General features: G+C 42.9%; 1 protein-coding gene across 6 annotated transcripts in view; it reads left to right on the top strand.

Annotated features, from left to right (window-relative positions):
• DDX59 (DEAD-box helicase 59) overlaps nucleotides 1-26,835 on the top strand; it is a 27,180-nt gene extending 345 nt beyond the window's left edge. For 2 of the 6 annotated variants that reach the window (XM_006155450.3, XM_014590491.2), the window contains exons 2-8: nucleotides 1,046-1,863; nucleotides 3,827-3,994; nucleotides 10,728-10,817; nucleotides 19,149-19,400; nucleotides 20,588-20,740; nucleotides 21,258-21,386; nucleotides 25,172-26,835. In XM_006155450.3, the coding sequence (XP_006155512.1) occupies nucleotides 1,057-1,863; nucleotides 3,827-3,994; nucleotides 10,728-10,817; nucleotides 19,149-19,400; nucleotides 20,588-20,740; nucleotides 21,258-21,386; nucleotides 25,172-25,435 (1,863 nt within the window). In that variant the 5' untranslated portion in view covers nucleotides 1,046-1,056 and the 3' untranslated portion in view covers nucleotides 25,436-26,835. Of the gene's footprint in view, nucleotides 1-54; nucleotides 266-310; nucleotides 594-1,045; nucleotides 1,864-3,826; nucleotides 3,995-10,727; nucleotides 10,818-19,148; nucleotides 19,401-20,587; nucleotides 20,741-21,257; nucleotides 21,387-23,384; nucleotides 23,420-25,171 lie in introns of those variants that run through there. The other 4 variants (XM_006155452.3, XM_006155453.3, XM_006155451.3 and 1 more) reach the window with 4 other exon arrangements.
• The last annotated feature ends 403 nt before the right edge of the window (nucleotides 26,836-27,238 follow it).

Raw genomic sequence — 27,238 nt, 5'->3', positions numbered from 1 at the left:
GGGAAGAGGAGGCCAGCCGCAGCCGCCGCCCTCCGGAGCCTGTTCTGTTTCGCCATTTGCAGTGGCAGTTTCCAGACCTTCCTTGCGCACACGCGGCTGCCCCTCCCCGCCCAGCCCTTTAGGTTTTCGGAGCCGCGGATAGTCGTTCTACACCCTCAGTTGCAATTTTCCTCTTCCCCCTCCCCTCTGCAAAATGGAGTCTGGCAATTTATCCTAAGAATTTTTTCGAGAAAACCATGAATGTAGTTGATACTCTCCAAATTAGGTTAGAAGTATTCTTTCCCAATCAGTACTACTTTCTGAAAGCGTGTTTCAGGTGTAGACAGGTATAGCTACTGCTCGCTCTCTGGAGCCAGTGCCCGGCTTCTCCACTGGAGAGTGGTGTGAGCTTAATCTCTAGGCGGCTGAATTTCTTCATGTGTCGAATGCGTTGTGTATGTACACACTCACATGCACGTTTGTTTTACTGTGCTTTATTACATAATATGCCACGCAATACTTTGTGTGAAATACATAACAGTATAAAATGTGTATCTGTGCACGTCTACAGAGGAGGGGAGTACTAACCTACTTTACATGCTCCTGAAGGTTGGGTAAAGTACTGGGCACTGTTTGGCAGATAAGCACTAAATAAGCATGATTTACATAAAGACAATTTTCTCTATGGTTTGTAGTTTTGGTTTGAACGATTCTAATCACAAAACATCCACTTTCTCTTATGAAACTGTAATGGAAGGGTTTATTCCAGGATTTCTGTAATACCTGGTCCTGCACAGTGCAGGTGATCAGAAATCCCAGATCTGCCCAAGGCCTTGTTGAGCAGTGTGCAGTGTCTTGCCCCGGCGTGTGTGATGAAAGGGCTCTTTACCAGAGGAAATTGTTAAATGGAAGAAAAGCTTGGTAATAAATAGTGTCATGATTGCCTTTACTGTTTCTTTTAGGCCAAGTCCAGGGACACTAGTCTGATTCCAGTATAATCAGAGGGTTCTTTTATATGTGCACTTCATTGAGGGTCAAACTAAATCTCATGTAATTTCCTGAACAGAATATTGAAAGATGTTTGTTCCAAGATCTTTAAAAATCAAGAGGACTGCTAGCGATGATGGCAAAAGCTGTGCAGCTAAGAAAATCAAACCAGAAGCAGACGACCTTCCGCTGGACAAAGGTAGCGATGTTCCAGTTGATGCTTTAGCGACAGAAGAAGCTACAACACCCCACAGGCACAGCAGTGAACCTTGCCCCTCGCCCAGGCCAGCTGGCCAAATGGCTGAGGTTTCTTTGGTAGGATCTGAGCAGGGTTCCCAGGACAGCCACCCTGCTGAGGAGCCTGTGAAGTCATTTTCCAAAACCCAGCGCTGGGCGGAACCTGGGGAACCCGTCTGTGTTGTCTGTGGGCGTTATGGAGAGTATATCTGTGACAAGACGGACGAAGATGTGTGCAGCTTGGAGTGTAAAGCAAAACATCTTCTCCAAGTTAAGGAAAAGGAAGAGAAATTAAAACTCAGCAGTCCACAGGAGGCTGGCCCTGAGCCAGTCTTTCCACTTAATGCTTTGTATGTCTACAAAGAGCACCCCTTTATTTTGAACCTTCGAGAGGACCAGATAGAAAATCTTAAACAGCAGCTGGGAATTTCAGTTCAAGGGCAGCAAGTCGCCAGGCCCATTATTGACTTTGAACATTGTGGTTTCCCCGAGGCCTTAAATCTCAACTTGAAGAAGTCAGGCTACGAGGTGCCAACCCCTGTCCAAATGCAAATGATTCCCGTGGGGCTTCTGGGAAGAGACATCCTGGCCAGTGCTGATACTGGCTCAGGAAAGACCGCCGCTTTCCTTCTTCCCGTTATCATCCGAGCTTTATTTGAAGTAAGTTACGGGGTTCACATGTGTTATAGTCAGAAACAAACGGGGTGTTTGCTGGGTTTCATACTTCGCTCTATGGAAATGGCAAGCTCAGACCTATCTGGAACTTAGATCAGTAGTGTGCCTAGTGATTTTGCTTCTGATGATAATTTGTATGAAAAACGGGCGGTTAGGGAGTTTTTCTTCTGTTATAGTGACCCAAAGATTTCTCCATCAAAGGTTTAAAAAATTGCTTTTTGGGACCAACAGTTGGCATAATGGCTGCACCATTGTACTACCATGTAGTTGACCACGGTTCGAGTCCCAGACCCTTGTGTGTCCAAGATCCTGAGAGGAGAATGGAGGAGAAGAAATTACGGAATGGCCATCCCCACAGGGGTGTTATTTTTTCACTTTCTGTCTCTCTCTCTCTGTCTTTTTAGCGAGCACATGCACCCTATACCAAAAACCTCTCCAAAAAAAAAAAAATTGCTTTTTGGAGTCGGCAGATGGCGTGGTGGTTGAAGTGCTGGACTCCCATATGGCTGACCATGGTTCAAGTCTCAGACCCAGTCGCCTGAATATACAATAAATAAATAGATAAATACATACTTTTCTTTTTAAAAATTGCTTTTCTTGCAAATTCTTCAGTAGATTTTTCTTTCAAAGAATAAGCTATTGACTTGGGGGAAAATCTCTGAGCAGGGGAGCTGTGGTCGTGTCCCTTTAGCCTCTGTAAATGGTGTGTTTTGGAGAAATTGACTGACTTATGCCCAAGTTGGAATTGTATTGAAGAGTTTCAAAATGTACCCTTAAATGGGATCCATGATTCATCTTAAAATAATACTACCTTGTTAATTATTAGTATGGAAAGCCCTGTCACACATAATTAGTTTAAAAGCACTTTGGGTAGCTACTATTTGCCGAGTACTGGTGAGCTTGTGGGTATGGTGAGGAGGGAAGTGTACTCAGATGAGAATAGAGAGGAATGATAAAGGAGAATTTGGGAAACTAAAAAGTGGTAGAAAATAATGTGAGGAGAATAATACTTAAGAAAGCGCCAGATGAGCAAAGTAGAGATCAGATAGGCCAGAGGACCAGAACAGAGCTACAGGGCAGGAAACAGGATGTGGATATGTTTATTTATTTACAGATGAAGAACGTCAAGAAAATGTGTGTAAAAATGCAATGAAAGTACAAGTTCAGGGACAAGCACTGGACTCCCACATGGCCGACTGTGGTTCGAGTCCTAGACCTGGTGGCTTGAAAAATCACACCCGGTGCATGTGCATGCATACTCAGAATCCCAGGAGGAAAATGGATGAGAAGGGATTGTAGTGTGGCCCTCCCCCGAGGGGGCTGATTTCTCACTCCCTCTCACCATCTCTCTCTGTCACTCTCCTCTCTGGTGAACACACATGTGCTATGGCAAAAACTGTTCCAAAAAGAAAAAAAGTACAAATTCAAATTATTTGGTGCAAATAATTTTTGAAATGTATGCATAGTTTTTACACAGTATGCGTTTTCTATGAAATGCGTATTAGGTGTTTTTGAAGACCCCTCATATCTGAAAGTAAGTTCTTGAACCAAAGAAATGGCCCTACAAGAAGGCTGAGAGGGGCAGTTGAAGGAAGGATGCTGCATTTTAACTGTCAGGTTTTCTGTGAGTCCAGAGGAGATGGTTAGAGGTTACAGGGTCTAATTAGCTAGGAGCACACGTTTCGTTTTCCCACCTTGGTTATGTGGATGCGTCTCTCTTGCCCCAGTGTTGATCTGTCAGTGTGCATCTGTATTATGTAAGACACGGGTTCAATTTGTGATTTTTTTGGATTAAAAATCTGCAGGGAGCAGAAGGCGGGAGACCTCCTATGTACTTAGGCTGATGGCAACACTTCAAGAGGGAGATGTTCCATGAATCACCGTGACTTAGCTTGCATCAGCAGACATCATTACTGCTGTTTTTAGACTTGTTTCTCGTGTCTTGCAGAGCCAAACTCCGTCCGCACTCGTTCTCACACCCACAAGAGAGTTGGCCATTCAGATAGAGAGGCAAGCGAAAGAGCTGATGAGTGGCCTGCCACGCATGAAGACTGTGCTTCTCGTAGGGGGCCTGCCCTTGCCCCCACAGCTTCACCGTTTGCGACAACACGTTAAGGTGAGCGCAGGTTTGGACTAGCCCTGCAGCCCATTGGCTAAAGGAACCAGACCCTACACGGTCGACCATGATTCAAATTCCAGTCCCAGCAAATTGAAAGTCAGCCAGGCACATGTGCATGTATGCCCCAAATCCCAACAGGACAGAGAAATGAAAAAGAAGGAATTGTGATGTGATCATGCCCTATTGGGGGGATGGGAGCTGTGGGGAGAAGGTGTTTTTTCTCTCTGTGTGTCCACTCCCAGTGAGTGCATACACCCATTGGCAAGTTAATAAAAAAGAAGGGTGAGCCCTGATTTGATACACTGCCTTTGGAAAGTTTTGTAAGACTGTAGGAATTAGTGGATTTTTTTTTCCCTTGAAGAACTTTTAGGTGTGATTTTAGTAGCTGTTAAAATTGTTGCCAGGTAAGCCTTTTTTTTGTTTGTTTGTTTTTGAGTTTGTTTTACATAGGAAAGGAAAGAAACAATTTATTGTGTACCTGTTGTACACCAATTGCTACTGGATTTGGATATCATTTCATTTGACCAGCACGTTTGCTAGTAGAGGTGGGTTGGCTACCTCATTTGGCTTAGTCTGGTATTGCATTGCTAACCGAAATACCTGGGTCTGGATGACTTATAAAGAAATAGAGGCTTGGGGCCAGCAGTTAGCGTAATGGCTATGTCGCTGGACTCCCATGTAGTCGACCATGGTTCAAGTCCCGGACCCAGTGGCTTAAACTCACGCTGGGCGTGTGTGCGTGCCTGCCCAAGATCCCGAGAGGAGAATGGAGGAGAAGGGATTGCAGCGTGGCCATCCCCCCTGGGGGGTGATTTCTCGCTTTCTGTCTCTCTGTCTGTCTCTGTCTGTCTGGCGAGCGCACGCACCTTATAGCAAAAACTTCTCAAAAAAAAGAAAAAAGAAATAGAGGCTTATTCTATCTGTGGTTTGAAGGTCCAGAGTCCGGGGACCACCTTCTGGTGAGGCTCTAATGTGATGGAGGGCAGGCTTTGAGCAGAGAATCTGTCCGTAAGTTTCTGCCTTTTCTGGTCTCTCCGCTTGTAAACACAACAGAACTCAGTCATAGAGGCCTCGACCTCATGACCTTATCCCGAAGTCCCCATTCTGTGACACCGTGATGGGATTAAGTTTTTGTTTACCACCTTTGCCATGCAGCCAAGTCCCAACATGAATTTTTGGTTGACATGTAAACTGCAGCACCATCTTTTATGGTTGACAAGTTGAACCTCAGAAATAGGAGATTTCTCTAAGGATCCCAAACCAAGAAATGATAGTCAGCAAAATCGAAACTTGGGTTTACTAGCTCTGCCCCTTCCTGAGGTGTGCTATTGTGTGTAGTCTATATTTTTTGATATATAAAAGTATGTAAATGATTGTGGTCTGGTTCTAGCTTTGGAACTTTATTTTCTCCCAGTAGTTTTTCTTTTACTATACCAGAGGATGCATGCATGCACCTGAGAAGGAGAGAGAGCACCCCACAACAGGGCCTCAGTTCTTTTGCCCCAGTTCTCTATCCTGGGAGGATCCTGGCACACACATATGCCCAGCAAGTCAGCTGCCTGAGCCAGGATGGGAGCTCTGGTTGGTCCTGCGGGATCTGGCTTCCTCTGCACAGTGCTTAACCGTTATGCTATGGGGCGGCTCTAGCTTTGGAACTCAGTAGCCCTATGGCCATAGGTGCATTACTTCACATCCATGAACCTGTTTTTTTGTTTCTTTTTTTTTTTTTAGTTTGAATGGGCAGTTGAAGATACCTGTCTTTAAAGTAAACATGTTTACTGAGGTTTGATGCAGAAGCCAACCCTTCGTAGTGGACTACAGCCTTGGAGCAGAAGCTGGATCTTAGAGGTCCCCTGCTCTGCTAGGCATTAACCGTTTGAGATCCTGGGAGGTGCTGGAGTCCTAGGGGAGGCCCTGAGGTGGCAGGGCAGTTAGCGGTAGTAGTCAACTGTTTTGGATCAATATCAGCCTTTCTTAAAGAAATGATGTGAAGATGAAATGAAATTTATTTGATGGATTTAAAACATCTAAAATTTTTTTTTAATTATAGATCAATAATTAATGGGATAGTGGATCTGTGATTTTTCAGTTTGGATCTCCATAGTATAAAACAGATAAAGGTAGTATTTTATTAATAGAAAATTATACATTTAAAAATACATAGTTATAAAATAAACAGTAGAAATGTTTTTTGTTTTGTTTTGTTTTTTTTTTTTGGGGAGAGATTTTCACTGTAGGGCGCGTGTGCTCGCCAGACAGACAGAGAGAGACATAGAGACAGAAAGCAAGAAATCACCCCCCAGGGGGGATGGTCATGCCGCAATCCCTTCTCCTCCATTCTCCTCTCGGGATCTTGGGCACACACGCACACGTGCCCGGCGTGAGTTTTAAGCCACCAGGTCCGGGACACGAACCGCGGTCGACTACGTGGGAGTCCAGCGACATAGCCATTACGCTAACTGCTGGTTCCCAACAGTAGAAATGTTTTTGATGGGCATAAAATTTGTAATTGGATTGGGACAGTGTAGTGGTTAAGGCACTGGACTCCCACATGGTTGACCACAGTTCAGGTCTCAGACCAACAGCTTGAAAATCATTCTGGGTGTGATGATAACAAATTATTATGAATTTTTAATTTGTTACAGGTCATGTGTACTCACCAAAGAGAGAGATATATAGAGAGAAGCAAAGCGAGAAAGCAAGCTTCTGGATCTGGGACCTGAACCGCAGTTGGCCATGTGGGTGTCCAGAGCCTTAACCACCATGCTACCTGCTGGCCCCAGGGTTAATGGTGTTTAACTGTGATTTCCTATCAGTCTCAGTATTAAATTTATTTTTTGTTGTGCAGATGGCACTATGAGTCATGTGGGTGGTTAAGTAACTGCAAATTCTAATAGCTTTTAAACAATTTATCTTGCATTCCTATAATTTTAAAAAATAAGTTAATGCATTAACGGTAGTCTCTAACTTGTAGCATTTAGTAGGTAACACATATGATTGGGCCCAATGTTTTCACACACCTTTCTTTGAGCAATCTCAAACTTAGAGAAAGGTGGCAAATTCGGTATAAATAATTGTTTTTTTCCCCAGAGCCTTTTGAAAGTAACTGCTAATGTGATGTCCCACCAACCCCATGTACCTGAGAGTGGGGTTCCTACAAACAGGAGCATTATCCGACATAACCACGTGTAATTATAGAATCAGGAAATCAACATGGATACATTGGAGTATTGGGAATCAGCACTGATATCATCCACTCCCTAGATCTGATTTATACTTGTATGTCTCGTCTTTTTTTAATAGCACAGGAATCCAGTTCAGAATAATATATGGGATTTAGTTGTTATGTCTCTATCAGCTTCCATCTGGAACAGTTCCTCCTCTGTCCTTTTTTTAGGGTTTACAATTCACTTTGAAGAACATCCCTTACATGGTTACATTCAAGTTACATATCTTTGACAGTAATACACTTAGTTCTTCTTTTCATTGCATCCTCTTAGGTGCACAGAATTTCAATTTGTCCTTTTTCTGGCGATGTTCTCTGTGAAGTAACAATCATAGTTCCTTTTTGTATTCAGTAAATGTCTGAGGAGGAATGCTTTGGGACTGTGTATATTTCTTGAGCTTCACCAGACTTTCAGTTTGTTCATTTGTTTCCATCAGTACGAACTCATGGTTTCCTGTTCTACCCAAAGGGTAATCATGTGTTACTATTTTCTCCTGATCCTCTAGTTCTCCCCGATTTGACCAGTAGAAGGACCTTCAAGGGTTTCTGTATCCTTTCATCAAATCCTCCTCATTCTTTGAGTACTTCTTTCCATTTTATCCAGAGAAGATGCACACGCTTACCTGTCTTCCCCTCCGGCTCCGGAATCACGCACTACCCAAGAGTGCTGGTTCTTTCTAGTAGAGGATAGTATTTAGAAACCAAGACCTGTGCTCGCTGCTGTCGAGCCATCGCGCTTCTGGGACTGCCCAGTGGACAGACTCAGGGCCCATGTCTAAGTGTGTGTTTCCGTATCTCTGTTGGAGACCGTAGGACCATGAGTTCACGCTGATACTTCCAGTTCGACTCAACACAGCAGGGTTCATGTCAGGTGTCCTGTGTCTATGTCACTGACAGGGAGAACCCTGCCACTCCCTTCCCTCTATGCATGCATGTATTTGACCCGTCCCCCTTTATGGAACCTGCCTCCCCGATCGCTGCTGTCCCCTCCCACACAGCGATGCCTTCCTCTCCACAAGCTTTCCTCACCACTCGGCTCCAGTGCCCTCTGTGGGCACTGTTGGGTGCAGACCCCTCTTCAGCCCACAGCCTCTCCCACTCCACAGGGCCACCTCATGCCCTCACAGCCAGCCCCTGGGAAGAAAGAACGGGGACAGCTGTCTGCTCGGCAGAGCTACCTGTCAAGAGCAAGGGCAAAATGCGGAGCTTTTCAGATAAGCAGAAGGACTATGACCAATACACTCCCTAAAGGAACTTCAAAACTAAGATACCCTCCAGGTAAAGATGATTCTAGAAAGGAACGTGTGGGATGGAAGAAAGACTGGAGAGCCAAAAAAATACTGGGTTGGGGCCAGCGAGTGGCATGGTGGTTAAGGGCGCTGGACTCTCCGAAATGGCTGACCGTGGTTTGAGTCCCAGACCTGGTGGCTTGCTCTCTCTCTCTCTGGTCAAATTAAAATAGAAGGAAAGGAAGGAAGGAAGGAAGGAAGAAAATAATATAAAAAAAAGAAAATATTGGGTCATTAGAGAAGTCATGATGCACTTTTGCATAGAAAACAGAAAAATACATTATGACTTTTCCAGTGACCCAATGTAATAATTAAGTGGTACATCTGGATGATTGTTGGCTCAATAAAACTGTGATAGTGATGAACAATCCTCTGAGGTTGTTTTTAAAAGTTGAAGGAAAATATACTGGCCAACAGTAGTGGATAAGTACAAGAAAGATATGCTTGGCTTGAAGCATTTGTCTTTGATTGTTCAAGAAAAGATGAAAATGTTAATTAACTTTGGAACTTTTTTTTTTTAGAGTTTGTGATAGCATATGTTCTCAGCAAAGAGAGAGTGGGAAAGTGAGAAAGCATCCCCTGGGAGGATTCCCACACCACAGTCCCTTCACCATTTTCTCAGGATTTTAGGGACGCACTAACACACACACCTGCTCAGTGTGTTTTTTTTCAAGCTGCTGGATCCAGGACTTGAACTGTGTGGTTGACCATATGGGATCCAGCTATCTTAACCACCATGTCACTGGCTGGCCTTAACATTGAACTTTAAGTTATATATGTCTATTAAAATTCAAAGGAATGGGACCAGCAGATGGTGTAATGGCTGGGTCACTAGACTCCCATGTAGTTGACCGCAGTTCAAGTCCTGGACCCGGTGGCCCAAACTCATGCCAGGCGCATGTGCGTGCGTGCCCAAGATCCCAAGAGGAGATTGGAGGAGAAGGGATTGCAGCATGGCCATTTCCCCTGGGGAGTGATTTCTCGCTTTCTGTCTCTCTGTCTCTGTCTTTCTGGTGAGTGCATGTACCCTATAGCAAAAAGCTTTAAAAATATATAATAATAAAAGTTCAAAGGAAGACGTTGAAAGAAGCTGGTAGGTGGCATGATGATTAAGGCTCTAGCTCCCACATGGTTGACTGTGGCTCAAGTCCTGAACCCAGTGGTTTGCTTTCTCATTTTCCTTGTCTCTCTCTCTGGTCAACTTAAAATAATAATTATTAAATTAAATAAGTAATTCTTTTAAAAAATTAAAAAGAATGAGAAAAGAGTTTGTAACTTCCAGACCCGTAGAGGACTAAAAAGGGATTGAAGGAGTGAACTCAGTTCAAATAATTAAAGTGGCTTTAAGTGTCTGTGATGGTTCTGAAGTACCTAGGCAGAACCCTGCTGCCCCAAGGATGCCGATAGACAGATCCTTGTGACCATGAGATTTTATCATTCCCAGGGCTTTTCCCAGCCTGTTGATATGTATTTGAAAAGTGGAATGCAATTGAATTTATTAGTTCATTTGTAACCCCACTGTGCTTCTTGCCAGGCAGTCTCATTTAATTCTCCCAATAATTATTATCATTTCTACTTTATGGATGGGAGAACAGAGATGCACACCATTATTAAGTACTAGAGCCAGTATGCCTACCAAGCTTGACTAAAGATCCCCTACGTTTAGCCACTACTTCAACTAATATAAAACTGTTAAGAGCTTTAAGCAGCCTTAGGAATCATTGTGTCCAACCCTTTAACATAAAAGCGAAATAACAGGCCCATTTGCACTTGTTCACAGACCCCAGTAGCAGTCAGACTGCCTGCAGAGCCTTTCCTGGTCCCTGCCTGCTTCTCCATCCGACCCCTGTGAATTCTCCCATCCTGAGCACCCCTGGGCCTCCCAGCCTGAGAATCCCAGAGCTACTTTTCCCTCTGCCTAGATCACACTCACCTTCTTCTCTCCCACTAATGCTTTCATTGTGTTAGGTAGGGCAGGACAGATTGCTTCGTCTATTGCATACTGTACTTATCTCATGAGCATTTATTTCTTTGATCTGTTTCTTCCTTTTTTAGTTTCATAAGAGCAGAGAGTGTGTCTCACTTATTACTGCACTGTGACTACCTAATAGGGTCTGGTACATATCTGGTACATATCAGCCAGTTAGTACATATAGGATGGATAAACGAATGAACATTTTCAAATTTTTTATTTGCTTTTTTTTCTTTTATTTAGGTGATCGTAGCGACCCCTGGGCGACTTCTGGACATAATCAAGCAGGGCTCTGTAGAGCTCCACGGCATAAAAATTGTAGTAGTAGATGAAGTAAGTAGTGGTGTTTTTAAAAACACTATGATATAATTTTTCATAATTTATTAAAGTATACTACGATGATATCATTTCATTGTATAATCAGGGCATCTTCTTTCTCAAGGAGGGAAACTCAGATCTTTAAAAAATTGCAGTATCGAGGCCAGTAGATGGCGTAATGGTTATGCCGCTGGACTCCAGTGTAGTTGAGTCCTGGAGCTTGTGGCTTAAACTCACGCTGGGCACATGTATACGCATGCCCAAGATTCCTACAGGAGAATGGAGGAGAAGGAATTGCGGCACCATCCCCCCAGGGGGTGATTTCTCTCTTTCTGTCTCTCTGTCTCTCTCTGTGTCTCTGGCAAGCGCACGTACCCTATAGCAAAAATCTCTCTCTCAAAAAAAATTCTTAAGCTGGTCCTTGGTGTAGTATTGCAGCTAAACTAAGGTTTCATGTATACTAAGTTAAACCAGAGCTGTCTTTTCTAATGAACAGAAAATAGGAAGTCAGCCGGTACTATGTTCTCAATAACTGTTTTTTAAACATTTGATGCTTGCTGTCATTTATCTATAAAAAATGAATAGGAATGTGGAAGAAGCTAATCATAGTTGGGCGGCCTTTCTATTTATTTATTTTTCAGTTGTCAGCAGGTACATGCACTTGCCAGAGTGAGAGAGAGAGAAGGAAAGAAGCACCCCCTGATCAGATATGGTCACACTATTATCCCTTCTCCTCTCTCCATCCTGATGGGATTTGGGACACACAAGCACATGTGCCCACTGTGTTTTTATTTTATTTTTTTAAAAAATTTTGCAGAGCGTATGTGCACTTATGAGAGAGAAAGAGAGAGGAAGTGAGAGAGAGTACCACACATGGAGGATAGTCACATAGTCTCTTCCACTTCTCCTATCCGGGTTTTGGGCACACACACGCACACACGCCATGTGATTTCTGTTGCCAGGTCTGGGACTTGAACCTCATAGTCAGCCCTGTGGGATCCAGCCTCTTTAACCACCATGCCATGGGCTGGCCCCCAATGTGTTTTTCAAGCTGTTAGAGCCAGGATTCGAACCGCAAAATGGGATCCAGCTCCCTTAACCACTGGGTTTCCGGGCTGGCCCTGACCTTTTTTTTTCTTTCTTTCTGTGTGAACACAGACATCTGTGGTTGTGATTTTTCTATGTAACGTATGTAGCCTGGAAATAGGCATCTTTATGCTTGCGGTTTGCTTAATAAGATGAAGTAAGTGCATTCTTACTTGATGACATCCCACCATGGGGACAGGCATGAGAACACAGCAACATCTGCCCCCACACTGACATGTGCTACTCACACATGTCCCACTGGCAGTGACAGAGCAGAGGCTGCTGTTACCCAGCAGCAATCAGAAGTGTGAGGTGCTGGGTGCTACCAGCCAGAGCATCCTGGCCCGCCCTCCGGGGCCCCCAGTAAGGAGCAGGGGATCCAGATGACGGGAGAAGCTGAGGCCTGCGAGGCCCAGTGTGACTTTTTACTTCACCTCCTGCGAGATCTTGGGTACGTCGTTAATCCCCCAGAGCTGTGGCGAGGATGAGGTAAGGGTTGTGAAAGCGTGTCCCAGATTGCAGCGCCCTGTGGAAATGTAGAACACCATTATTCTGCCCTTTAAAAAGCCTGCTGGCTCAGCGTTTCCCACATGGCCTTCTGGTGGGATTGATTTGCTGCATCTGATTATCATCAGACTTACTGCTGGTATGTCTGGGCTTCCTGTTGCTATTAATAAGCCCATGTGCTTAAAGTCCCGTCTGATGACCCTGAGAGGTGGTTCTTGCATGGAGTTTGAAGTTAGGTGCCATTCATCCTCACTTCTCTTGACGGTGTCTTCATTTTCTTTAATTGACAAGGTTTCACTGGGCCCTTCAGCTCTGCATTCGCTGTTCATGGTACAGAGAAGTATTCGTTCAGGAAATGTGTGAGAGGCTGCAACAGTTTGTGTAAAATGCATATTCTGGAAAAACATGGATTTCGGAATTTGGGGCACCAAAATAAACTCATACTTCCCACAGACTTGTTGAAGTCCCCTCATCTCGAGTACCCAGCTCTTAAGCATTTAAGGAGCAGGGTCTCTGTGAGGTCTAGAGGGGAGATGAGCTGGTAAACAGCATGACGGGCCTGCACTGAGGCTGAAGTGCTGTTTAGCTGAGGTCTGACCGGCGCCAGGTGAGTTTGGTGGTATCGCAGGAAAGTTCTGAATACCATTCAGGCCTGCAGGGTGCAGAAATCTTAGAGAGAAAAAAGACACTATCCATTCACGAAGGCAGGGGCATCATACATACTGAGGTACCACAGCACTGAAACATACCGCAAAGGAACATGTGCTTTTTTTTTTTTTTTTTTTTTGAGAGAGAGAGAGAGATTTGCATTAGGGTGCATGTGCTCGCTGGAAAGACACAGAGACAGACAGAAAGCGAGAAATCATCCCCTAGCGGGGATGGCCATGCCACAATCCCTTCTCCATTTTCCTCTCAGGGTCTTGGGCACACATGCACACAGGCCTGGCATAAGTTTTAAGCTGCCGGATCTGGTTCGAACCACAGTCAGCTATGTGGGAGTCCAGCGACATAATCATTATGCCATCTGCTGGTCCCAGGAATGTAAACTTTCTACAAAGGATCAGGTAGCAAATATTTTAGGCTTTGAGGACCACATAGCTACTCGGTATGACACTAGGCGGTATGAAGACACGTTGGTGTGACTGGGTTCCAATAACACTATTTACAAAAATAGGTGAAAGTCAGGACTGGCAAGTGGTGTGGTGGATGAGGGCGCTGGACTCCTACATAGCCAACTGCAGTTCAAGTCCCAGACCTGGCAGCTGCTTTCTCTCTCTCTCTCTCTGCCCTTCTCTGGCCAAATTAAAACAAAGTCAAATAAAATAATTATTTTAAAAAAATAGGTGAAAGTCTGAATTTTCCAGCTGTTGACGAGAGCTGTTAGTTAAACAGCAGGATTGTGTCTGATGTGCTAATTATCCAGACAGAGAAGGTCACAAGCAGAAATGAGAGGCAACCTGGTCACACTATAGAATGGCTCCCGAAAGGTGATGGGATTTGACCTGGCCCCAAAAGGTGGGAAAAGACTTAGCAAAGAGAGGATGTATCCCACGTTCCGAGTGGAGAGACTAACACAGCAGGCAGAGGTGGAAAGTCAGAGTGCATGTGTGGAGGCACAGAAAAGACACCAGCTGGAAGAATTCTTCCTGAGAAATGGTGGGAAGGAACGCTGGGTCGCTAGGGTGGGGTTAAATTACAGAGAGCCTTAAAGGGAGGCAGAGAAGTCTGGATTTGATGTGGGAGACGCTGAGGCTTTCTAAATTAGTGAGTTGGGGTGTGACATGTGGAAAGTGCTGATTTAGGAAGGCAGTTCTTGCTGCCTGGTACAAGAGAAGTCCACGAAGAGGGGAGTCCACATGACAGGGCGTCCAGCAATCCAGACAAGGGGCGAAGGGGTCAGAGACAGGGCGGAGGCAGGCTTAGAGCCCAGAGCTGCTGTCAAGAATCATTTTGGAACCTTCCGATGGCTATGCGAGAGGAAGTGGGGGGCCGTAGAGGTGACTCTGTAACTTAGAGTTGTGCCTTCGATTTTAGAAGAAGCAAGTGGGTAAATACTTGAGATGAACTGAGTTTGGCTTTAGACATGTTGAGTCCATATGAATAATGGACTAAAGTAGAATATTCTGTATATGTAAGAAATACGCATTGGTGGGGCAGGCAGGTGGCATAGTGGTTAGGGCACTGGACTCCCACATGATCTACCCCAGTTCAAGTATCAGACCTAGCGGCTTGCTTTCTCGACCTTCCCCTCTCTGTCTCTTTTTGGTCAAATTTAAAAGTCATCATCATAATAAATGCATACCATTAGATAAATATTTAAAAAGAGAGAAATATGCATTGGAATCTACTGAAAATAATGGTTTCTCTGAGGGAGAGGGTTGGAGAGAAATGGGCGGAGGAGGAGCGACAAGGACTGGGACTGAGGCCTGACTTGTGGAGTTCAACTGAATCAGTGAACAGCGGTAGCCAGGCGACCAGAGAGGAACTGAGAATGAATAGTGTCCTTGAAGATGAGAAGAGGAGGGTGGGGACACAGGAGTGGTCAGGCATGAAAACTAAGATAATGCCTTTGGAATTAGGAAACTGCTGTCACCCTTCTGTGTCTCCCATCATACCCGCCCTGTCTCTAGAATCTGTCCCCATTACCAACTTTTTTTTTTGGTGAGAGATTTTTGCTATAGGGTGTGTACGCTCGCCTGTGAGACAGAGAGAGAGAGAGCAAGAAATCATCCCCCAGGGGGAGGGCCACACTGCAATCCCTTCTCCATTATCCTCTCAGGAATTTAGGCATGCATGCACACACGTCCAGTGTGAATATAAGCCACCAGATCTGGGACTCAAACCACAGTTGACTATGTTGGAGTTCAGCTACATAACCGTTATGCCACCTGCTGGTCCCACCAGCTCTTTAGGCACCCATGACTAACCTTCCCTTACTCTCCCTTAGAGACGAACTCTGTCTCCTTTCCTCTCTGCTCTGCTGAGCTGTTTGCAGACCATTCTGTATGTGCGTTCCCTGCCAGATCCCAACAGTCAAGCATGGTGTGTACCCAGTTTCCCCGCGATAAGTCTCCTGGTGTGCGCCACGACTGTGATACAGGACAGAACTCTCACTTGGGTATTCTGATGCAGCAGGTCTAGTTGGAGCTCGAGGATCTATAAGAACTCATCCCAAATGAATCTCAACCTTCAGAGGGGTTTGGGACCGCTGAGCTGCTGGACACCTTGGGCACTTGTTCAGTGCTTAGAATGAATGAATATTTGTTTGATCAAGGTGTCAGCAGATTCGGTGTCTAGTGAAGGTTTGCTCTCTGATTTGAACATGGTGTCCCCTTGTTGCATCTGTGCATGGCAGAACGGGGGTTGGGGAACAGATTCTTTCAATCTCTTTTATAAGGGCACAAATCTCCCACATATGGGTGAGGCTCTTGACTTAATCACCTTAGTAAGGCCTCACATTTTAATAGTATCATTAAGATTCAACACAAGTATAAAATCATAATTGAAATGTATAGTATTTATTTACAAACATGTCTACAAAATATATTATAGCTTGTTATCTTCAGTTAAATCTTGATACACAAAGAACATCCCACCTTACTCACCTAAAGAAGGAAAGACTTAGTATAAAGTATAGTGGTTTGGTCTTGTGAATTTCTGTCTTGTTTGGCTTTTGTATTTATTTATTTATTTTTTTTTTTGAGAGATTTTCACTGCGCGTGCGCTCGCCAGACAGACAGAGAGAGACATAGAGACAGAAAGCGAGAAATCACCCCCCAGGGGGGATGGTCACGCCGCAATCCCTTCTCTTCCATTCTCCTCTCGGGATCTTGGGCACGCACGCACACGCGCCCGGCGTGAGTTTGAAGCCACCGGGTCCGGGACACGAACCGCGGTCGACTACGTGGGAGTCCAGCAACATAGCCATTATGCTAACTGCTGGTTCCCTGTATTTATTTATTTTAAAAAAGTTTTTTAGAATTATTTTATTTGACTTTTTTTTTTTGGAGAGGTTTTTGCTATAGGGTGCGTGTGCTCACCAGAGAGACAGAAAGTGAGAAATCACCTCCCAGGGAGGATGGCCACACCAGAATTCCTTCTCCTCCATTGTCCTCTTGGGATCTTGGGCATGCACGCACACACACCCTGCGTGAGTTTAAGCCACCGGGTCCAGGACTCAAACCATAGTCGCCTATATAGGACCCCAGTGACATAGCCATTACACCATCTGCTGGTCCCTATTTATTTATTTTAACGTGACCAGAGATGGAGGGAGAGAGGGTGCAAACTGCCACGTCTAGGACTTGAACTGTGGTCAGCCATACGGGAGTCCAGTGCTCTTAACTACCATGCCATCTGTCAGTCCCAGGTACTTGCATTTAAAATATGATACAATCTGTGAAAACTATGATAATATTGACAAATGGAGATCTAGTGTTGTGTTTAATGTTCTCCAAAAAAGTAATATCCTCATTTGGAGATTGTCAGGTATACTTAAACTTTGAGAACTGACTTACATAAGGTGCCCTGCAGAACTAACCCTATTATGACAGGGCCTGGAGAACGCTACCTTTGTAGAGAACACTGTTCACAGAAGGAACCTCTGTGTTTACTCCTTCATAGACGTGAATTTCTATGGAATGTTCTTTGCAGTGTACTAGAGTTCCTTTTTTCAGCAGTCTTATTTCAGAAACCATTACTGGACTTGAAAGGATTTGATCACCTCCTAGTCCCTGGTAAGACTGAAAGGCTGGAGTGGTTTTCAGATTGAAACGTGTCTGCAGTTAAATCCACACATGCGCTTGGGACTGCGTGGTATATGTCTCGTTAGAAGCCCAGTGAGGCTCTACTTGCAAACATCCTAGCCTTCTGATGAAAAGCTCTGTGTCTTACTGTTTCTTCCTTTTCAAAGCAGCCTTCCGTCTTTGAGGCAGAAATGTACTTTGACTCTTTCTACAGAGATGGAGGAAAAGGTCTAGTACACCTTAGCCTCCAGTGTTTCTGCCTCTTGGTTAGGTGTATTTTCTGTAACAAAAACATACTTGAAATGGTTGTTTCCCCTTATAAATTGTAATTCCTGAAATACTGCTGCTTTAAAAAGTCTCACAGTCAGATTATATGATCCCAGAATCGAATATTGTAAGTGCATTTGTCTTTCCTCTCAATAAAAGGATTTATTTATTAAAAAATAATAAAAAGATTCAACATAGGAATTTGGGGCAGACACCAGCATTCAGACTTAGCAGCCCCCAACATTAGTTTGTTTTTATGCCTAAGGGTACACACATATATGAGAAAGCGAAAGCATCCCCACCAGGGCCTGGTCATGCCTTAATCCTTTTTTCCTCCACTTCTCCACCCTGTCAGGATCCTGGGCACATGTGTATGCACCCAACATGTTTTCCAATCTGATGGGACCACTATACTTGAACGCTGGTCAGCCACGTGGGATCCAGCTTCCTCTAACAGTGCCTAGCTGCTGCACTACAGGGCCAGCCTCCCATTAATTTTTTTAATCAAAATAGTACGGCATTGGGAACCAGCAGTTAGCGTAATGGCTATGTCGCTGGATTCCCACGTAGTTGACCGCGGTTCGTGTCCCGGACCCGGTGGCTTAAAACTCACGCCGGGCACGTGTGCGTGTGTGCCCAAGATCCCGAGAGGAGAATGGAGGAGAAGGGATTGAGGCGTGACCATCCCCCCTGGGGGGTGATTTCTCGCTTTCTGTCTCTCTGTCTCTCTCTGTCTGTCTGGCGAGCGCACGCGCCCTACAGTGAAAATCTCTCAAAAAAAAAAATAGTACGGCATTTGTTTATGGTAAAAAAAATCAAGCTTTGAAAAAATAAAAATAAGAAGTGAAATTGTCCCTGAATAGCCTTCTTGCCTTCTCTCCAGTGCTAGCAGTTAGGTTTCTTGAGAAGTATACACATACAATGTTTCCTAACAGAAATAGGATATTATACACAGTCTTCCGTGCTTTGCTTCTTTCCCTCCTGGCAGTCAGCCATTATTTAATAGGGGGCTTTCTGGTCATGTTTCACGATAGCATGGGTTGTGTTATATGACCTACTACCCTTTGCTCGATTAATGGACGTTTAGGACACGTATGGTTGAAACCATGCTGGTTACTAGTACCAAAATGGAGTCATCTGTGTCAAACCCTAACAAAGTGAAGCCAGAGGCCATGATGGAAAGACCCTCATGTGTGCCTGTGGCAGAAACTTTCCAAGGAGTTCCTAAGAACCACAGCCGTCCACATCCGCCATTTGCACGAGGATGTTTGCCCGACAATGGCTGTCACCACAAATAAGCTAACAGCAGCTCCTTGTAACCGGTGGTCTTCATTTCAAAGCAGTTAGTGGACTTCTTTTTTCTTTTCAAATCTTCCCCTACCCCAACCTCTTCGATACACCTGTGGCCCACCCTGGCAGGCATATCACAAATTTCTATTTTTTGCTATTCCTGAATAAACTGTCTTGGGGGTAAGTTTTATCTGTTTATTTTAGGTTGACACTACTATCGATAATGTTAAAATAGCAATCTTTGCCTATCATTATAAACCTTCAGTTACACAGCTTGTAATTTTATACAAATGTATGTATTTTCCAGTTGATCCTTTGGCTTTTGACATTGTGGTGTATTTTTCTGAGGAGGAGTTTCTGATCTTTTATGCTGTAATGATATTCAGTCTTTTCTTGGATGATTCTGGGTTTTAATGTCAAGCAGGACTAACTTTAAAACATTTTGTTTTAGGCTGATACCATGTTAAAGATGGGCTTTCAACAGCAAGTGCTTGACATTTTGGAAAACGTTCCTAATGATTGTCAGACCATTTTGGTTTCAGCCACAATTCCAACTAGCATAGAACAACTTGCAAACCGGCTTCTGCACGACCCTGTGAGAATTACCACCGGAGGAAAGAACCTACCTTGCTCCAATGTGCGTCAGATTATTTTGTGGGTGGAAGACCCAGCCAAGAAGAAAAAATTATTTGAAATCTTAAATGTAAGTAGTGAATGTTTTGTAGATTGTTTTCATTTTCCACAGCTCGGAAGAGAATGATTTTTAGATGCAGCTTTTGGGGAATTTGATATAGGTATTTAGTAATAAATTGCTTCACCTACCTCTGTGAGGATCAAATACATTTTTATTTGTGAAAACATGCCGTCTAAATGCAGGATTAGTTTTTTTCCCCTTAACGGAGATATGATTAAATATCAGTATTATTCCTAATGAATTTATTTATTTATTGCCATTGGGTACATACACTTACCGTAGGGGGAAAAAAGAGCAGAGAGAAGGAAAGTGATAAATCAGTCCTCAGTGGGCATGGCCATGCCAAAGTTCTTTCTCCTCTCAGGATTTTGGGCACGCACGTACGTGTACCAAGTGTGATTTTCAAGCTACCAGGTCTAGGACTCAGACCATGGTTGGCTACATTAGAATCCAGCCACCTTAACAACCACACCACTTGCTGGCCCCACTAATGAATATTTTTTTCTTTCAAGAAATTTTAGTAGTTTTACAATATACACATGGTGTTGGGGGGTAAGATAGTGTGGACCATTTTGTCGTTAAGAATGTTTTTCTAATTATTACTAGTTTAATCAGGAATTGTTAAGTGGGTGATATGCAAAATCCAATATTAAGTCAAATTTGGTTTGTATTGGCTCATGAGCAGTAGTTAGCACTATATTAAATGTTTTGAATTATTTTTGAAATATTAATGAAGTGAGAGAAATGTGAAGCAGCTAGTAGACTAGCTCTGTTTGTGCATATTTTAAGAAAACACTCATTTTGGGACCAGCAGATGCATAATGATTACTTCACTGGACTCCCATGACCCACTGTGGTTCAAGTCCTGAACCCAGCAGCTTGTAGCATGCCTGGCCTGTGTGTGTACGTGCCCAAAATCTCAAGAGGAAAGAGGAGAAGGAATTGTGGCGTGACCATCTCCCCGCACTTTCTCTCTCTCTCTCTCTGTCAAGCACACGTGCCCTATAGCAAACATCTCTCACTCTCAAAAAATAAATAAATAAATAAAACACTCATTTTAACAGACTATTCCTTTTTTCTTCCTTAAGATTTTTTAAACCTATTGGTAACTAGCTTATACTAATGCTTTCAGAAAAACTCTGCACTATAAATGACATTATATGAATACTTTTAAATGTATGTTTTTAATTTTTCAGGATAAGAAACTCTTTAAGCCCCCGGTGTTAGTATTCGTGGATTGCAAGCTGGGAGCAGATCTGTTGAGTGAGGCAGTTGAGAAAATCACGGGCCTGAAAAGCACATCTATACACTCGGAGAAGTCACAAACAGAAAGGAAAAACATACTGAAGGTTTGGCACTCGACTTTCTGTATCGTCTCTTTCCTGTAAGCCTGCTTTGCCTCCTTTTTAAGAGTCACATTATTGCGCGCTGGTTTTTAATGACAGCAGGGACTTCAGGCAAGCTGTGATCCTGAAGTCGGCGGTTCCTTTTGCTCAGGCTTCAGCTGGGGAAACTCTAGGCCTGTCCTCTGGGATTATGTACTAAATAGATTACTAATTCAGAATTCACCAGTTTTGAAATCAGGTCAGTTTGTACTGGGATGCAGAAGTAATTCACCTTTGGAAAAGGTTCCCTGACTAAATTAATAGAATAACTTCCCTGGGAGTTGAGACTTTAAGCTACTTTCTCAGGTATACTAAGACCTTTTATTTAAGCCAATTTCTCACGTGTAATAAGACCTTTACTTCTTGAAAAGATATTGCAAGAAAGACATTGAAACAAGCATTGATCAAATAAAATGTCAGAGTTACATAAAACCACAGGAAATATATTCTGAACAGTAAATTTAACTGCTTTTTTGGAAAGGGATTACTTGAAGGAGACTACGAAGTTGTAGTGAGCACAGGAGTCCTGGGACGAGGCCTGGACTTGATCAGTGTCAAGCTGGTTGTCAATTTTGATATGCCTTCAAGCATGGATGAGTACGTGCATCAGGTAAGAGGTCTTATATGTAACCACAGTTTTGTTCAAGAGAGTTAATGGGAAGGGCATTGTCAAGGTGATGTTAAAAAAAAAAAAAAAAAAAGCAGAACGTAGGGACTGGCAGGTGGCATGATAGTTAGGGGTGTTATATTCCCACATGGCCGACTGTGGTTCAAGTCCCAGATCTGGCAGCTTTCTTGCTTTCTTACTTTCCCCCTCTCTCCCTCTCTCTCATGCTGTCCCTGTCTGGTCAAATTAAATAAAATAATTCTTTTATTAAAGAAAAAGCAGAATGTAGAACTTCATATATTTTTCTTTCTTGCTTTTTTTTTTTAAAAGGTTTTTGCCATAGGGTGCATGCATGCACTCATGTATCTCAGAGAGAAAAAGAGAGACAATGAGAGGGAAAGTGAGAAATCACCCCCGGGGTGGGGGGAGATAGCCACGCCACAATTCCTTCTGGTATTTTGGACATGCGCACGCGTGCACACACACACTCCTGGCGTGATTTTCAAACTAGATAGCCACGCCATAATTCCTTCTGGTATTTCGGACATGCGCACACATATACACACACACACACACACACACACACACACACTCCTGGCGTGATTTTCAAACTGCTGGATCCAGAACTCAAACGGCAGTTGGTCATGTGGGAGTCCAGCTGCCTTAACCACCATGCTACTGCTGGACCCTATATTTTAACTTTAAAAAAATGCATTTAGACAATGGCTGAGAGTAAGTAACCTAAAATGTTAGTTAAAAAAAAAAATTAGTAAAGTTTTGGTTTATTTTCACTTTATCTTATTTGCTTCAGTGAGCATATTAATAGCTTTTACCATCAGGAAAAGAAGCTTTATTTAAAAAGATCATTTTAAGTTGATGTATCTGGCCAAAATAAAAGAGACCCTTTAAAGCATCTGGGTTTTTTTTTTTTAGGAATCTCGTCTTCATCTCTTCATATCCTTATTTGCTCTAGTCTTTCACCTTTTAAAGCTTTGTTCCTTTCTTTTGCTGCCAGAGGTAACAATGGCTTCTCTTTCTAGCAGACATAGAGCCTTCTTTTAGCGCCTCGTTATCTCACTGACTGCTACCTGTCTTCCTCCCTGGGCGTCACTTACCAACTCTTCAAGTAAAGCCTTTCTTTGAGGTTCTTAGAATCACCTCCGAGTGCCACATTTACTTGAATCACCCACTGAAATGCGGATAGTGCCTTTAATGCATTGTTGCTTTGTTTCTACTTAGACTTAGTAATAGAGCAGTACTTCTTTCTCTACATATAAATGTTTTCTTCTTTTATTTATTTATTTTTTTCATTTTCCACAGGGCATGTGCACTTACTAGAGAGAGACGCAGAGAGGGAGAAAGCATCCCATGATGGGACATGGTGACACCGCAGTCCCCTCTCCTCCATTTCTCATTCTGTTGGGATTGAGGGCATGCATGCACACACATCTGGCATGCTTTTCAAGCCACTGGGGCTGGGATTTGAATCATGTAGTTGGTTATGAGGGGTCTGACTCCCTTAACCACTAGAACATGGGGCCAGCCCTCAAAGGTTTACTAATTTTAGATGGAAATATTTCTAAAATATTTAAGAAACTTTGCTTTTTTTAAAGAATTATTTTATTTGTTGTCATTATTGTTATTATTATTGTTGTTGATTTGACCAGAGAGAGAAAGGGAAAGTAAAGGGAAAGCAAGCCGCCAGGTCCGGAACTCAGACTGTGGTCAGCCATGTGAGAGTCCAGCACCTTAACCTGCTGGCCCCAGAAACTTTGCTTTTTAACAGAGTGTGCAGATTATAATTTTTTTAACCCCCCTCCTTGCTTTTTTTTTTTTTTTTTTTTTGCCATTTCAGGGTCAACTTCATGGCTCTTAATTACTTACAGTGTACCTTGCTAGCCTCAGGCCTCGTTGAACTATGTAGACCTTCTTACCTCCATTTAGGATGTCTTCAGATCCCTCTTTGTTCTTTTTTTTCTTTCTTTCTTTTTTTTGCCATAGGGGCTGTGAGCTCACCAGAACACCAGAAAGACAGAAAGAGACAGACAGAAAGCGAGAAATCACCTCCCGGGGGATGGCCATGCTGCAATCCCTTCTCCTCCATTCTCCTCTCAGCATTTTGGACACGCATGCATGCACCCACACCCAGCGTGAGTTTAAGCCACCGGGTTCGGGACTTGAACCTCAGTTGACTACATGGGAGTCCAGCAACATAGCCATTACACCAATTGCTGGTCCCAGGATCCTTCTGATTTTCTAGTTCTGTATCTGGGTGTTTTTGTTTCCTTTAGTAATTGAGTACATACGCACATGATAACCAATAGTGCAAAGGTATACAATGACGTCTTTGTTTTCCTACTCTTTTCTATCTTTGAATGGTTACCACAGCTGGTAGTGCAGAAAATATAAATGTATACACACGCACACACACACACACACACACACACACGTACACATAATACAGGGGTGCATGCTGTCACTTTTTTATGTAAGGGGGACCATACTATGCCAGCTGTTCTGTGCCTTGCTTTCTTTATCATCATCATCATCATCTTTTTTTGGCTATAATTCGCAGTGATACCTTCTTATGTTTTGATTTACATTTCTCTAGTGTCTAATAAACATGTCTTGTACTTACTGGCTATGAATATCTTCTTTGCAGAAATAGCTGTTTAAATCCTTTGCCCTCTTTAAAATTGGGTTGTCTTTATTACTGAACTATAAACTTTTCCGTATATTCAGAAGACTCTTACCAGACACATGATTGCAAATGTTTTTTTCCCGTTCTGTGGTTGCACTTATTTTTAATATTAATTTTAATTTTTATTGGAACCCTTCAGTCACGTAAAGGGATCATCAAAGAGTTCATGGAGAATGCACACTATGAGAAAACTGCACATGGATTTCAAATGCTTTATACCATAATGAAGAGGTATTTTTAAAGTCCATGTTTCCACGAACTTTTTGAAGCCCCCTCATATAGTTAGATAACAATAAAAGCCGATACTTAAATAATAGTATTCAGAGGCCAGCAGGTGGCATGGTAGTGAAGATGCTGGTCTCCCACATGGTCGACTGTGATTTGAGTTCTGGACCTGGCAGCTTGCTTTCTCACTTTTTCCCTCTCTGTCTCTGTCTCTCTCTGGTGAGCACACGTGCCCTATAGCAGAATTTTAATAATAATAATGATAATAAATAAAATTAATTATTTAAAATAAGAAAACAGTGCTCACTTGCCTTACTTCTCCCCATTCAGATTATCTAGCAGCTACCACTTTCAACTTTTCTAGAAATTTCTTCTTTTAGGGTATTAAAATTAGCATGAACCGTCTATTATTTATTTAAATAGTCTGAATAAATACTTTAAGTTTTACATTTCATTTGAGTGTAAGTTGACCATGATTGTATTTTCCCCCCTTATGAAAAGTTTCTTAGTATATTTTCATAACGTATTTGAAAACAATTAAATTTTGTGCATTATGGTGGATTCTTCGTTACAAATTACAAATTCTGAGTTACCTCTCAAAATGAGAAATAACTTTATATGAAAATTCATTAGGCCCAGCCATGGCAGTGTACACTGAATGCTATTGTGTGGCATGCTGAGGTCACATGGGAGCCCGAGGTTTGATTCCCATCCTGTCCCGAGAAGCCAGGTGCACCTGTCATTCCAGCTACTTAGAAGGCTGAGGCAGGAGGATTGTGACATGGCAAGACCCTGCCTGAAAAGTAATGATAAATTAGCTTACATCAAACATTCTGAAAACGTCTTCTGCATTTCGTTTTAGGTTGGAAGAGTGGGGAGATTAGGTCAAAATGGAACAGCGATTACTTTCATCAATAATAATTCAAAAAGACTCTTCTGGGATGTTGCAAAAAGAGTAAAACCCACAGGATCCATTCTTCCCCCACAGTTACTAAACTCTCCTTACCTTCATGACCAGAAGAGAAAGGAGCAACAGAAAGATAAACAGACACAGAGTGATCTGGTTACAGGCGCTAATCTTATGGACATTATTAAAAAACATGATAAGAATAGTTCTCAGAAATGATTTGTTATGCCACTTGGAGTAATGCTTTAGGTGTTAATTTTTGTCAGCAAAATTTCTATAAATTATTACAGTATGATTTGAGCAGATGGAAATGTACATGAAATGTGAAAATCTAAAATATCCTTTTTAAAACTTTATACAGCAATATTGTATTTATTTCCCTTCCTAATTCTCATAAATTTTAAATGATATGAGGAAATGAATTGCTAAATAAAATGATAAAAGTGCTTTTGCTTTTGTTTTTAAATAGTCTTCAGAGTTACTGTCAAAACTAGAAGCTTCTGCAGCAAGGAATGGCTCAGGATGGTGATTCTTCACTTGAAGCAGTAAGTGAATGAGTATTAGGAAGGAAATAAATGATAGAAACTAGAAAAAATGATTGGAACTACTTTTGAAGATAAAATAGAAATGTCTTTCTATTCTCAGTTGTTTTTCCTTTAGCTCTGTTGACTTAACTTTTTATATTTAATATGAGCTGCTTATCAAAATAATGACAAATTATGTTAATGTTGCTTTACTGTTATAGCTTTATGTTAATGTCACTTTGCCAATTCAGTGAAAAATGTTAAATACTGGAAGGAAGGATGGTTGTTTGACTTGGAGTCATTTTCACTTTTAGTTTCTTTTAAAACAGTTAGCATTGTGCCAGCCCTGTAGTCTGGTGGTTAAGGGAGACAGATTCCACAGGGCCAGGTGCAATTCAAATCCTTGCTCTAGCGCATCTCGAAAAACATGCCAGGTACGTGTGCATGCAGGCCCCACCTCCCGACAGAGTGAAGAAATGGAGGCGAAGGGATTGGGACAGAGCGATCACCATACCTGTTGAAAGTGCTCTCTCCTCCCTCCCTGTCTTTCTGGCTAGAGCACATGCCCTCTGGCGAACTTATTAAGAAAGTAAAAAACTGTTAGCATCCACTTAGTTGGGGAATTTGTGGATAGTTTGTTAGACAGATATTGACACTTAAACAAGCTTTATAGCCTCAGCATTTGTGCAGAGAGGGTCTGGGAGGTTTATAATGGAAAACTAACAGGAGGCCCTGTTTAGTTTGTTTCTTAGTACCGTCTCCACCACTGGGAAAGGGGTGGGGGTCCCCACAGAGGTATGAGCTCCCAGACGCTGGCTGTCTTTGTATCTGCTGACTGTTAAGTGGTATGTCTGATTCCAGGAGGACCAGGGAGGCTGCTGTAAGGGGCCAGGGTGCGACAGCGAAGGTGCTTTGGGAGGCCACACTCCAAAGCCTTGGGACAATGTTTAAAATGCTCTAAACATGGCAATAATAACTACTAGAAAAATGGACAGCTTTTTACGAGACTCAAAAAATCATTCATAAAAGTCGTACGACCAGCGAATCAGCCTTTACAGGAGTCTAAGCAAAAATAAATACTGTCTTAGAACAGCAGCGATGTACCCTGCCCGCTTGATTTGCTGGTGGCCTGGCTTCCATTCCCCACTGTGCTCACACGCAGCATTACATCGCCTCGTCTCATCTTCTAACCACGTTCAGCCTACTACTTCAAACTTCCTTATTACATTGGGCATGTTGACCACCCTCTTTGAAACTCTTACTTCCAAAGGACAGCAGGTTTTTCAGGAATGAGATCGTGGTGGGGAAGGACCCTGAATTCAACTCTTTTTGACAACTAAGTGTAATTGCACAAGCAAGTCCCCAAGAAGATGAAGCCAGCTGTTAGGGCCCTTCCCCATTCCTCCTCACCGCACAGGCCTCGCACCCCTTCCTGGCTCTTCCTGCTCCCATTCTTTAAGCTCTCCCCTTCACTTCCTCTTCCTTCTCCCGCATTCCT

Source organism: Tupaia chinensis, unplaced genomic scaffold (genome assembly GCF_000334495.1).
Source record: "Tupaia chinensis unplaced genomic scaffold, TupChi_1.0 Scaffold000453_1, whole genome shotgun sequence".
Lineage (NCBI taxonomy): Eukaryota > Metazoa > Chordata > Mammalia > Scandentia > Tupaiidae > Tupaia > Tupaia belangeri.
The sequence above is the reverse complement of the archived record's forward strand: the minus strand, read 5'-3'. Positions and strand labels throughout refer to the sequence as shown.